Source organism: Oryctolagus cuniculus, chromosome 10 (assembly GCF_051225735.1).
Source record: "Oryctolagus cuniculus isolate XC-2025 breed Fujian yellow rabbit chromosome 10, ASM5122573v1, whole genome shotgun sequence".
In the NCBI taxonomy this organism is placed as follows: Eukaryota; Metazoa; Chordata; class Mammalia; order Lagomorpha; family Leporidae; genus Oryctolagus; species Oryctolagus cuniculus.
The window spans coordinates 21,543,724-21,555,905 of NC_142876.1; the positions used below are offsets into that span (position 1 = coordinate 21,543,724).

General features: G+C 42.5%; 1 protein-coding gene across 6 annotated transcripts in view; it reads right to left on the reverse strand.

Moving 5' to 3' along the window:
* Positions 1–12,182, reverse strand: part of WDR7 (WD repeat domain 7) — a 377,439-nt gene that overhangs the window by 105,930 nt on the left and 259,327 nt on the right. For all 6 annotated transcript variants that reach the window (XM_070050124.2, XM_070050123.2, XM_089305092.1 and 3 more), the window contains one exon: positions 11,048–11,234. In XM_070050124.2, coding sequence (XP_069906225.1) covers positions 11,048–11,234 — 187 coding nt within the window. The remainder of the gene's footprint in view (positions 1–11,047; positions 11,235–12,182) is intronic.

The following is a 12,182-nucleotide window of genomic DNA, read 5'->3' on the forward strand; positions in this document are numbered from 1 at the left end:
ACTGAGGTCCAGAGAAGTTCACGGATGTGCTGAGACAGTACTGTACTGCAGAGTCCCCAGTCCCCCATGGGTGGTTTTGCATTCTGTAGTTTGTTACCAGCAGTCAACTGTGGTCCAAAATTATTACATGAAAAATTGCCGAAATAAACAATGTAAGTTTTACATTTGCATGCCATTGTGAATAGCATGATGAAATCTGACACCATCCCCATCCATCCCACCCAGACCTGAATTATCTCTTTGTCCAGCATAGCTATGTAGCTGTCTGGGTTATCAGATTGAATGTCACGGTTTCACAGTGCTTATGTTCCAGCAACCCTTACCTAATAGCCAAACTCTACTTCACCATGCCTATGTCATTCACCATACTTCCTCTCATCACACAGGCCACCAGATAACCTCATATCACAAGGAGAAGGAGAGTATAGTATAAAAAGATATTTTGAGATAGAAGCAGAGATATTATATTTCCAGAAGTTTTACTATGGTACATTGCTGTAATTGTTGTATTTTGTTATTAGTTGCTGTTAATCTCCTACTGTGTCTTATTTACAAATTAAACTTTATCATAGGAAGAAACATAGTACATCAGTATATAAGTTTTGGTACTACCCCTGGTTTCAGGCACGCACTGGGGATTTTGGAACAGATCCCTAGCAGAGAGGTGGGGGGAGGGCACCTATGACAATGTCTTTCATGATAGCTACCTTTAGAGAAAATAAAAGGGAAAGGATATGACAATATTGTGGTTAACCAAACTAATTAATTAGTATCATGACTAAATTCAGTGGTTCTGGAAAAACAGCTAGACTGTGTCCCTCAGAAAGGTACTCACAAATGTATTGTAGTACTTGGACTTAAACAGTTCTATTCAATACTGATGTGATGTGAAAGGAGATAAAGGATGCATGGCTATCAGTTGGTTGGGTAGAAAGTAGTAAAGGAGAACAACTAAATTGGGGTCACATAACTGGGATATAAAGTCCTCAGAAAGACACAAGAAGTGTCACATGTGCTGCCTTTACCTATGGGAGCTAGGTGTAAGACTACTGAATGGAGCTTGTGAATTGCTGGAGATTATGTCTTTTTTTTAAATTTTTTTTTATTTTTATTTTTTGACAGGCAAAGTGGATAGTGAGAGAGAGAGACAGAGAGAGAAAGGTCTTCCTTTGCCGTTGGTTCACCCTCCAATGGCCGCCGCCGCCGGCGCACCGTGCTGATCTGATGGCAGGAGCCAGGTACTTCTCCTGGTCTCCCATGGGGTGCAGGGCCCAAGCACTTGGGCCATCCTACACTGCACTCCCTGGCCACAGCAGAGAGCTGGCCTGGAAGAGGGGCAACCGGGACAGAATCCAGTGCCCCGACTGGGACTAGAACCCGGTGTGCCGGCGCCGCTAGGTGGAGGATTAGCCTAGTGAGCCGCGGCGCCTGCGAGATTATGTCTTAAACAGAAAAATGGATAGTGGGTGATGCAGCTGCTGAAAGACTGGGGCTGAGTGCCAAGAAGCAATGAGAAGCACGGTGCTATTCTGGCTGTCCTCTGTGGCTCCGGGTGCCTGCCCACCCTCCTCAGGGAGGTGCTGCTTACTAGCTCGTGCTCAGAGACAGGGCTTGGCTCCTGCAGGACAAGACTCACAGCATCCTCCTGAGTCCAGAGAAGTCCAGTCCATTCCAAGCTGTGTGCTGCTGGGACCTCCTGCAGTTGGAAACCAGAGCTCTACTCATAGAAACAGGATCCTACCAAACTCCCCCGTACTTCCAAGTTCTTGCTTCGCCCCATCCCTGTCCTCTACCTGGAGGAGTAAAGCTTAGCAGAAGCATGGGGTAGGAGAGATAGAGATGAACATAAATGTGTGTGCAGCTGAGGTGGGTGGTGGCTGACACACTGTCAAGGCTCATGCCCTGGTGACAAGTGGACATGTCACCTTACCCTTGTGCTGTGGTCTGCGGCCATCCTAGGTTGAATAAGCATAATGTCTATGAAATGAGCATATTAAAGTACTAATCCACTGTGTTGATGGGAAGATTAAATGAGGTAACAGATGCAAAAAACATCTAATCCTGTCCCTGGCCTATAAACCATGTATAATGGATGCTTCTTCTGATCAAAGATGTCTTTCACAAAGTGAAAGGCAAATAAAATCAACTAACAGCAGGATATTGGCTTCAACTTAAAGGCATCACCATACATTGCCTTTCCTCCATCTCAGCACAAAGCTTTGTAAATTTGGGGAGATCAGCAAGAAAATGGTGCAGGGTGGCAGGGTCTGGAAGGGAAGCTGTAGGCTAAGGGAGAAGGCAGTGTACCAAAGACGTGTAAACACACTGCACCCCTGCGTGCAGCAGAAGCTGGGAAAGCCCAGCACCTGGCAGAGGCATCAGTGTGTACCTCTGAGGGGCTCCCTGCATGGGTATTTGGCAGTCTGAGTGCAGGACTGCGGGACATGGAAAAATGGACTGCCCTGAGTCAGGGTTCTATAGTGACATGGAGGTACCCACAGTACCAAAGTGGGAGGGTTAAGAGAGTGAGGGCAGAAAGCCCACCAAGGCATAAGGTAGCAGGAAAGCATGACCATGAGTAATCTTCCAAAATCTTGAACTTTATTTTATGGTTAACCTGCTAAGAAACCTCCAGTGGCTACCTAACACTCCTTCTTTTCTTTTTCTTTTTAATATTTATTTATTTATTTGAAAGAGAGAGAGAGGGGGAGAGACAGAGACAGAGAGATCTTCCATCCACTAGCTCACTCAACAGATGGCCACAATGGCCAGGACCAGGCCAGGCCAAAGCCAGGAGCTTCTTCTGGATCTCCCATGTGGATAGCAGGGGCCCAAGCACTTGGTCTGTTTTCTGCTGCCTTTCCCAGGCCATTAGCAGGGAGCTGGATCAGAAGTAGAGCATCAAAGACATGAACCAGCCCCCATGAGTGATGCCAATGGTGCAGGAAGCAGTTTTACCCACTACACCATAATAACGGCCCTGTCCCTAACATTTCTAAGAAAAATCCTTGGGGCCAGCACTGCAGTGCAGCGGATTAAAGCCCTGTCCTGAAGCGCCGGCATCCCATATGGGTGCTGGTTTGAAACCTGGCTGCTCCACTTCTGATCTAGCTCTCTGCTATTGCCTGAGAAAGCAGTACAAGATGGCCCAAGTCTTTGGGCCCCTGCACCCGCATGGGAGACCTGGAAGAAGCTCCTGGCTCTTGGCTTTGGATCGGCGCAGCTCCAACTATTGCAGCCAGTTGCGGCCAGATGGGGAGTGAACCAGCGGATGGAAGACCTCTCTCTCTGCCTCTCCCCTCTCTGTGTAACTCTGACTTTCAAATAAATATATAAATCTTTAAAAAATGAGAGAGAGAAGAATCCTAAACTCCTTTACTTAAGATTCTAAACCTTGGGGCCAGCATTGTGGTGCAGTGGGTTAAACTGCTACCTGTTATACATTCATACCATATTGGGGTGCTGGTTCAAGTCCCAGCTGCTGTGCTTCCAATCCAGCTCCCTGCTAATGCACCTGAGAAGGCAGCAGAAAATGGCGCAAGTACTTGGGCCCCTGACACCCATGTGGGAGACTCAGATGGAGTTTCTGGCTCTTGGCTTCGGCCTGATCCCGCCTTGGCTGTTGTAGCATATGGGGAGTGAGCCAGCAGAGGGAAGATTTCTCTCTGTTTCTGTATCTTTCTCTGTAACTGCCTTTCAAATAATTAAATAAATCTTCAAAAAGTATATATTCTAAGACTTCCACAATCTAACCGCACTAATTTTCAACTCAGTCTTTTCAACCGATGTCCATGAGGGCACGTTAATTTCAAAGGTGGCCCAATATATTGGTAATGCTTCTCTCCCCTTTTCCTAACTGGCACATTCACTTCCTACCCCTCTGTTCAACTCCTGCCTTCCCTATCTGATATTCCACAATTGCTATAGCACCCATTTGCTTCCTACAGAAAAAAAAAAAAAAACATTCAGCATCAAAACCCATGTATTCTGGGCCCTTAGTACTAAATCACATTCTGCCAGGCCTTAGGAATAGGTTTGTATTGTAAACTCAGTGCAGATTGGGGAGATAGCTTCTAGTCCCACGGATCCCCCCAAGGTACTTAGTACAGCTCTTGGTCATAGTGGTAGCTCAGTAGTTACATACAAAATAAAGTTGGCTTAGCAAATTCAGCAGGAGCACCCCCCCCCCCCAAAAAAATCACTTAAGGCAGTTACTGGACTGAATTGGCCAGGCAATGAAGTTAAAGTAATTGATCTGGCAGTCCCAACAGACGGAGTGTAATTCTACATGCAGTTATCTTTAAAGTCATGAGTGCATTGTGTGTGTGATATATTTTAATGTAGAATTCCATCTGAATGAAGCAGGACCATACTACCTAAGGTTTGAAAGTAAGGATGTGTTTGTCTCATTCTGGAATCTGTATTTGAATAGGGAACTCACTCTTCTGATCCTTCATCTCTGGCTGTAATACGGAACAGGTGCTACACAAATTCACAGGTTAGGCATTTGGTTTCAGTCTTTACTGTAAAAACAAAGGACATGACAGATTCTGTATTTCACTCAGCATTTCAGTACACACATCCATTATGAAATGCTAGAGACAATGGACAGTTAAATGCAACCATCTGAAATTGTCATATGTTACCATCAGTCAGATTAAGGACACTATAAGGACATATTTGAGAGAAAAGCTTTTAAACTATCATTGAATAGCACGCACGTTTTGGCCAACAGCAACAGGGCACTGAACAGTTCCCACAAAAAAAAACAAAGATGACTAGAATTATCAGGAAAAGGAACACTTAATTTTATAGCATTTAGGATTTCCATCTGACCCCTTCCTGCTGAAAAAAAAAAGGGACAGTGTTTGTTCTCAGTTTAGTAAGTATCTTCAGTTTCTCTCTGTCAAGTTGGACCTTAACTGTACAAGTGCGTAGCCCAAAGGGGCACTGATTATTAAGGTGGAAATTTCTCTTCCAAGTATGTTGCATACATTACAGTGAATAAAAACCAGGCTAATGTGATTTACATATACAGTTTCCTCATGTTATAAATTCTCTACTAAAAGTAAATTTCATGGGAATAGAAAAGCAGTTTAAATATAGAATCTTAAAGCATCTCAGTGTTTTCATGAGGTGCTCCTTTCTCCACACCAAAAAATATGGTTGAGATTTGAGAATTGATATTAGAACAGGGTAGGCATTGTGGTACAGTGAATTAAGCGGTTCCTTGGGACTCCTGCCAGTTCAAGTTCTGGTTATTCCACTTCCAATCAGTTTCTATTTTTCCTACAATTAGCTGGGGGATGGCTCAAAATTTGTACCAGCAGCCTATGCTCATTCATGTAAAAAATTCATCAAGTAAGATTCTACTTGAGGATCGCTGCCACACAAAGGGTGGCACAGGCGTATGTTGTGAGAGCTGCATGGGAGCTGGGAGACCTTAGTGACGCTCTTAGTGGGAGAGTACTAGTGTGGCCTCAGTTTAATCTCTCTAGGCATTATTGTTACTTAATAGCATATTAGGGCATTGGACCCAATGCTATACAAGGAGATTTTCATTCCTAAAATTCCATGACTTTATTAAACATTTTTTGCAGGCAAATTACTTACCATATGCTACAAATAAATAAGAATAGACACACTACATGGCCCAAATACTCAAAGAGTGTGCTGGTTCTTAAATAAGGCTTTTAATTTCTAGCAGTTACCAAATCCTTGATCAAGATGATCACATTAATTATATTAAATAGCCTGAGAATTCTGAGTTGACCACTTTTATGGACTTTTAATAAGTTAGTTTAATTCTATGGGTGTTAAGGTTTTGAATACAAGATGGCATAATGTTGGGAGCTTCGATTTTTGGAGTTAGGTACACCTGGGTTTGGATTCTATTTTATTCACTGACTACAATGGTCCTGTGGATGGAGGGTAGCATCTCTCTAAGATTTTTTTTTTTAACCACTAATTCAAAACAGGGGCAATCAGGCCCATTTTTTAGGCTTCTCCCTCATTAAATGAGCTTGTTTGTGTGGCACACAGTACCAAAGTTCATAGAGAGCCAGCATTCAACAACAAGACAGCATCCTGCACCTGCAGATCCCTGTACTTGGTCAGGGAGTGGCAAATGCTAAAAGTAAAAACAAAACAGGAAACTTTCTGAGACCTGTTTTTCTAAAGTAAGAGGTCAAACTAAGCCATCTTCTCTGACCCTAATTCTATTCCCCAGATGTAACTGGGAAGGAGATGATGTTAGTTATAAATGGGAGCATCTTAGTTTAATTTCTGCAAGGAATTCATGAGTAACATTATGAAAAACAATATTTACTTTCTTTCACGGATGTTGTTAAGGCATCATTCAACACCTTCTGGGCAAGCTTTCCTGCCACCAGCCTTCTGAATATCCGTGTCTTCCCTTTCCCCCCTAGTAATCACTCAAAGGAAAGATTCAAATGAGACTCCTCCCCACACACCTTCCAGTTACCCAACTGGCTGTGAGCCTTGTCAGCACGCCCAGAATGCCCAGCCCAAGCGCTCTCCCCTGCACTTTGTGCTGCAGGTATCTCTTTCCTGTAGAGCTGTAAATGCTTGGCAGACAGAATCTTTGTTTGATTCAACTTCATAACTACAGATAATATTTAAGATTGTCGCTTTTCATGTTAGTTTCTCAATAAATGCTTGTTCAATTAATACATACAGCTTAAAATTTGGCAAAATATCTGAAAACAATGGAAAACAACTGTGGCTATTTTGATTTCAAAGATGTAAAAATTGTGAATCCTATCTCTGAAATAACGGTGTAATCAATTCTGGAAAACTACTCTCTTGATCTTCAGTCTCCTGCAGTTTTCCAGGAGACCCCTTAGGATTCAGTTAACACAGGGGATGCTGTTATAGACAGAGGCAGAAATGACCTGTGCTACTGAAGAAACACCTTGACAGCAGGGACTCCATTTTAGAACACCCGAGACTCCATCTTGAGAAAGCACCCCCCACTGTGAGACTAAGGTCTGAAACTAACTATGGTCTAAAACTGAGACAATAACAGCACACTGCATCCCGCTTGGCAGATGCTAGAAACTCCCTAGCATGATCACTCAAGCTTAAAACAGACAGGTTGCACCTGGATTAATGTTAAGACTATAATTTGTCTATGTCCCACATATGATTTAGGTTGGTACCTGGTCTAATGTCAAGACTGTAATTGATATTGTCAAAATTGTAATTGATATTAGTTTCACATATGCTTTAGGTCAGCTTGACCCTAGCATCCATGTATCCCCCTTCCCCTCCTTGTGGTTTTTGCCTTTATAAACCCTGTTGCTTTGAGCTTCGGGGTCAAGAGTTCTTTAAGGCATGAGTCTACTCTCCACCACCAGAATAAAGGACTGTAAAAGTTTATCAATGTGTGGTGCTCCTCTGCACTCGCTCAGGCACAACACTACAATGTGTGTTCCCCAGAACTAGGTACCAGCTTTGAGCCAGCTACCCTGCCTCCAAATTCCCACCTCATGAACTTGCAAGGATGGAAATGAAGAAGGAATCATGCTCTTTTTCAATAAATGTGTCCTGAAATTTTAAAAAACACAAGTCTAACATAGAAGCTTCTTCATAAAGGAAGCTTAACATCACACACAGAAGCCAGGCAGTTGAGCATTGTTATTGTGTACACAGTAAATCAGATACAAAAAGGGGGAGCCCAGCAGGGTACCACAAGGGTAAGATGCACACTTAACCCCCGCAAACACATCTCAGTCCTCTTCAGTATGTACCAAGCATGTCTTGGATTTAACAGGCCATTTTCAATCTAAATCTTGTTACAGATTAATAAGCAAACATTTTCTTGCTTATTATGTAATTTATCATGATGAAAATGACACTGGACTCCTTAAGGCTACATGCTGACATATTCATTTATTCAGAGCCATATACAGAAAGTCAGACTAATCTGCACAACAGAAAAGGATGTAACAACAAGATTTAAATTACCTACTGAAAACTCCAGTGCTTGTGTCTGTGGACACACTACATGTAGAGAAAGTGTAAGTGGATCTTTATGTCTGCTGATATAAGCTTAATGCAAATTTATTTTCAAACAAAATATTAAACACGAAACTTAAAATAAAATGGAGGGTGAACATGGCAGCTGCAGCTATAAAGATGGCAAAATATTGAAAATGTTTTGGGGGCTTTGCACAAAAGTCAGTTACTTTGCATTGCTGGCACACACTATTCAGCTCACATTCCTTCCTAAGCCTTAAAGTTCATCAAGAACGCTCTAGCCTCCTGTATCCAGAAACCATGCTGGCAACCACTGTGCCAAACTGCTCATGCTAGAAACAGGCTACTCTTGATCTTTGTCAAACTCTATGAACATAACAAAGGCATCACCACCCATACTACCACAGAGTAGCATCCATTTAATACTTTAATATGTGCTAAGAGCTTTGCAAATATAATTTCACTTGACATCAACCTTATGAGACAGGTTCTTTAATTAGTCCCAACTTGTAGGTACAGAGAGGTGAGGTCATTTGCTGAAGGGCATAAAGCTAAGGAGAGATGGAGGTGAAGTTCATGAAACATGGCAGTATGAGGAGTAATGGGAAAGGGCAGCACCCTGAGTCTGAAATGAACACCCTCCCATTACCAATCCATCTTGGGACTTTGGGCTAGGAATGCTCATTCCATAGATAAAGCTACAGTATTCCATTCCAGCCTTCAGCTACTTCTCTGGTCTCCACTTACTGAGCACTTAGCATAAATACTATGAGCCCAAGTATGCTGGAACCTTTGGGAACTGTGGGGTGTGGGAAGGACAATCATGAAGTAAAGGGCAGAGAACTCTAGTTTTTTTAAAAGGTTAACAGTGACAATAATGAAGTGTCATTCATTGAGAAAATCAAAGAGGTGGTAACATTTTCATCAAGGGAGGTATTACAGGACACTTCAAAAATTTCTGTTACTTCAAATGCACTCAGATAACTATACTTTAAAAAGTTGTTAGTGGGGATGCAGAGAACACAAAACTTTCCAACATTACCAGGGATGGAAAATGGTATAGCCACTCCACTATGGAAAAGAGTTGATGGTTCCTCAAGAAGTTCAATATGGAATTCTTATGTATCTACTCAAATGACAAATTCAAACAAATATTTACACATGAGTGTTCATAGTATTTCTATTTACAACAGCCAAAAGGTGGAAACAATTCATATGCCCACCAACAAATAAATGAATAGCCAATAAGTGCTATCACCATAAAATGGGATGTTGTTCAGCTATAAAAATAAATGAAGCAATGATACATGCTGCAGCGTAGATAGACCTCATAGACATTATGCTAGTGAAAGAAGTCAGTCACAAAAGACCATATGATTCCCTGTATAGGAAATATCCAGAATATGCAAATTCATAGACAGAAGGCAGCCTAGTGGTTGTCAGGGTCTGGTGAGAGCGGGGAATGGGGAAGGACTGCCTAGTGGGTATGAGGTGTCTCTATGGGGAGATCACTATTGGGACCTGGATGGTGGTGATGCTTGTACAGCATTGTGAATATACTTAATGCCACTAAATGGATACTTTAAGATGATGACGATGGTGAATTTCACACTACATGTAATAGACACACACTCATACAACAGAAACTTTCTAGAATCAGGAGGCCATTGTAAGTCAACACTAACTTTTTTTTTTTTTTTTTTTTTGACAGGCAGAGTGGACAGTGAGAGTAAGAGAGACAGAGAGAAAGGTCTTCTTTTTTGCCTTTGGTTCACCCTCAATGGCTGCCGCTGCCGGCGTGCTGTGACCGGCGCATCGTGCTGTTCCGAAGCCAGGAACCAGGTGCTTTTCCTGGTCTCCCATGGGGTGCAGGGCCCAAGGACTTGGGCCATCCTCCACTGCACTCCCGGGCCACAGCAGAGAGCTGGCCTGGAAGAGGGGCAACCGGGACAGAATCCGATGCCCCGACCGGGACTAGAACCTGGTGTACCGGCGCCGCAAGGCAGAGGATTAGCCTATTGAGCCATGGCGTCGGCCGCCAACACTAACCTTTACCATCATGACCAGCACCATCACTCCTAGCCAGTTGTTTACCATGAATGCTTTTCCCACTTACTCCATTTGTACAGCCCTCTCAGCTGGTCTTCTGCTTCCTTTATTCCCTGGCCACTGCTTTCCCGGATCACTGCTACCTCCATACCACTGTGTGCCCGATGAAACCCCATGGAAGCTGAGTAGCAATTAACATGAGGGTGCAGGAGCAAACCTCCAAACCACTGGCCACGCAGACTGTCAGGAAAACATTTCTGACAGAATATCATATCAAAACATATCTGATAAAGTATAAGATGTGTATAATTTTCCACATAATGTGTATATACTACTATTAGTAATATTTTACAGTATTAAACACAATTTGAAAATGACTTCACAGATCATTCACTGATGCTCAATATCAATTGTGTTACAATTACAGAAACCCGCCTTCCTTTCATTGTTCATATTCAAAATTTCACATACTCAGATGTGTCTATTTTCAATCTATTAAGCACACAAAATTTATAAATAATAATGGATAAAATCTACCTCCCCTCCAAAAAAAAATTTAAAAAAAGCCAACTAAATAAACCAAAAAAAAAAGGGGCCTCACTTGGTTAATCCTCCGCCTGCAGCGCAGGCATCCTATGTGGGTGCCAGGTTCTAGTCTTGGCTGCTCCTCTTCCAGTCCAGCTCTCTGCTGTGGCCCAGAAGGCAGTGGAGGATGGCCCAAGTGCTTGGGTGCCTGTACCCGCATGGGAGGCCAGGAGGAAGCACCTGGCTCCTGGCTTCGGATCGGCGCAGCGCTGGCCGTAGCAGCCATTTGGGGGGTGAACTAACGGAAGGAAGACCCCTCTCTCTTTCTCTCTCTCTCTCTCACTCGCTCTCTCACTGTCTAACTCCATCTGTCAAATAAAAATTAAAATAAAATAAAATAAACCAAAACAAAACTTTAAAAAAAACCCAAAACCTAAACAATAGCAAATTTTTACTGTAATTCAGCACATACTTGGCAAGCTGCTTTTCAGCATCAGCACAAAGTTCGAGAAGCCCCATCAGAACAGCAGACACATCCATGTAAGGCTCCCAAACTGTGAAACCTCGTCCAATCAGATCAATGGCTGTTCTTCGGATAGTGCTGTGTGGGGGAAGTTTGGGGCTTGGTGGCTGCAGCAGAAGAAATGTCAGGGCCTTGCCTAAAATGAGAGAACAAAATGTGGAAGAGTCATTTCAACTTTGTAATTTTTTTAAAAAGCAGTTTCAAAATATAAACCATTTGGGATTTTTTTCCCGCTGGAAGGATTTTTAATGATAAAAATATAAGAGATCTCACATTTATGCTGGCTTGGTCCTATACTTTCAAGAGAAAAGTCAGACTACAATATTCTATATTACAAAGAGGCTTAATTACATAAGAATTACATATAAATAAGTATTATAATGTTTCTCCTTACCCAGAGTTTTACAAAACAGAGATGTTTCAAAACATATGTTGTATTTCTTACCCTTTCTCGGCACCTAACACAAGGTATATGAAAAATACTTCCCATCAGTAGCACCTCTCATCACAGACAACGTTGGAGTGATGGAAGGAGAAAGGAGAATGTGTAGTTGGGAAAAACCTCCTTCCTGAAGGATCTACTTTGCTGGTGTATGTACTGTAGAATACAGTGATGTCAAGTATGTAGCAACTTCTTCATATGAGTTTGTAAAGATACCCAAAATAGCACAATTTGACATCTTAATCTGATGAAGTAGTCTAGATTTTAATTAACAGGTCTTCCTTTCTGTTGGAAATGATACTGATCATTTGTATAATTAAGCTGCAAAGGCCCATTTACTTCAAAAAGGCATTTTGACATTCTAAAGAGAAAACCCTGGAGATGGCAGCTGAAAGAAGTCTGTGTGTGTGTTTATTTTCTGAGGAGAAGAGAGGGATGGCTCATAAGTCACAGAACACGACAGTGAAGGTGGCTGATTAAGGGAAGCCCAGGCTTCAAATTGAAGGCAGGGAACCAACCACAGCTGCACAATTTACTAGGAGGCCAGCTTAGGAAGGTCCTCGCTGAGCCTCAGTCTCCTGGTCTGTAAAGTGGTGATAATCCCTTTCACTCACCAAGAGTCTAAGTGTAAATGAATTTATG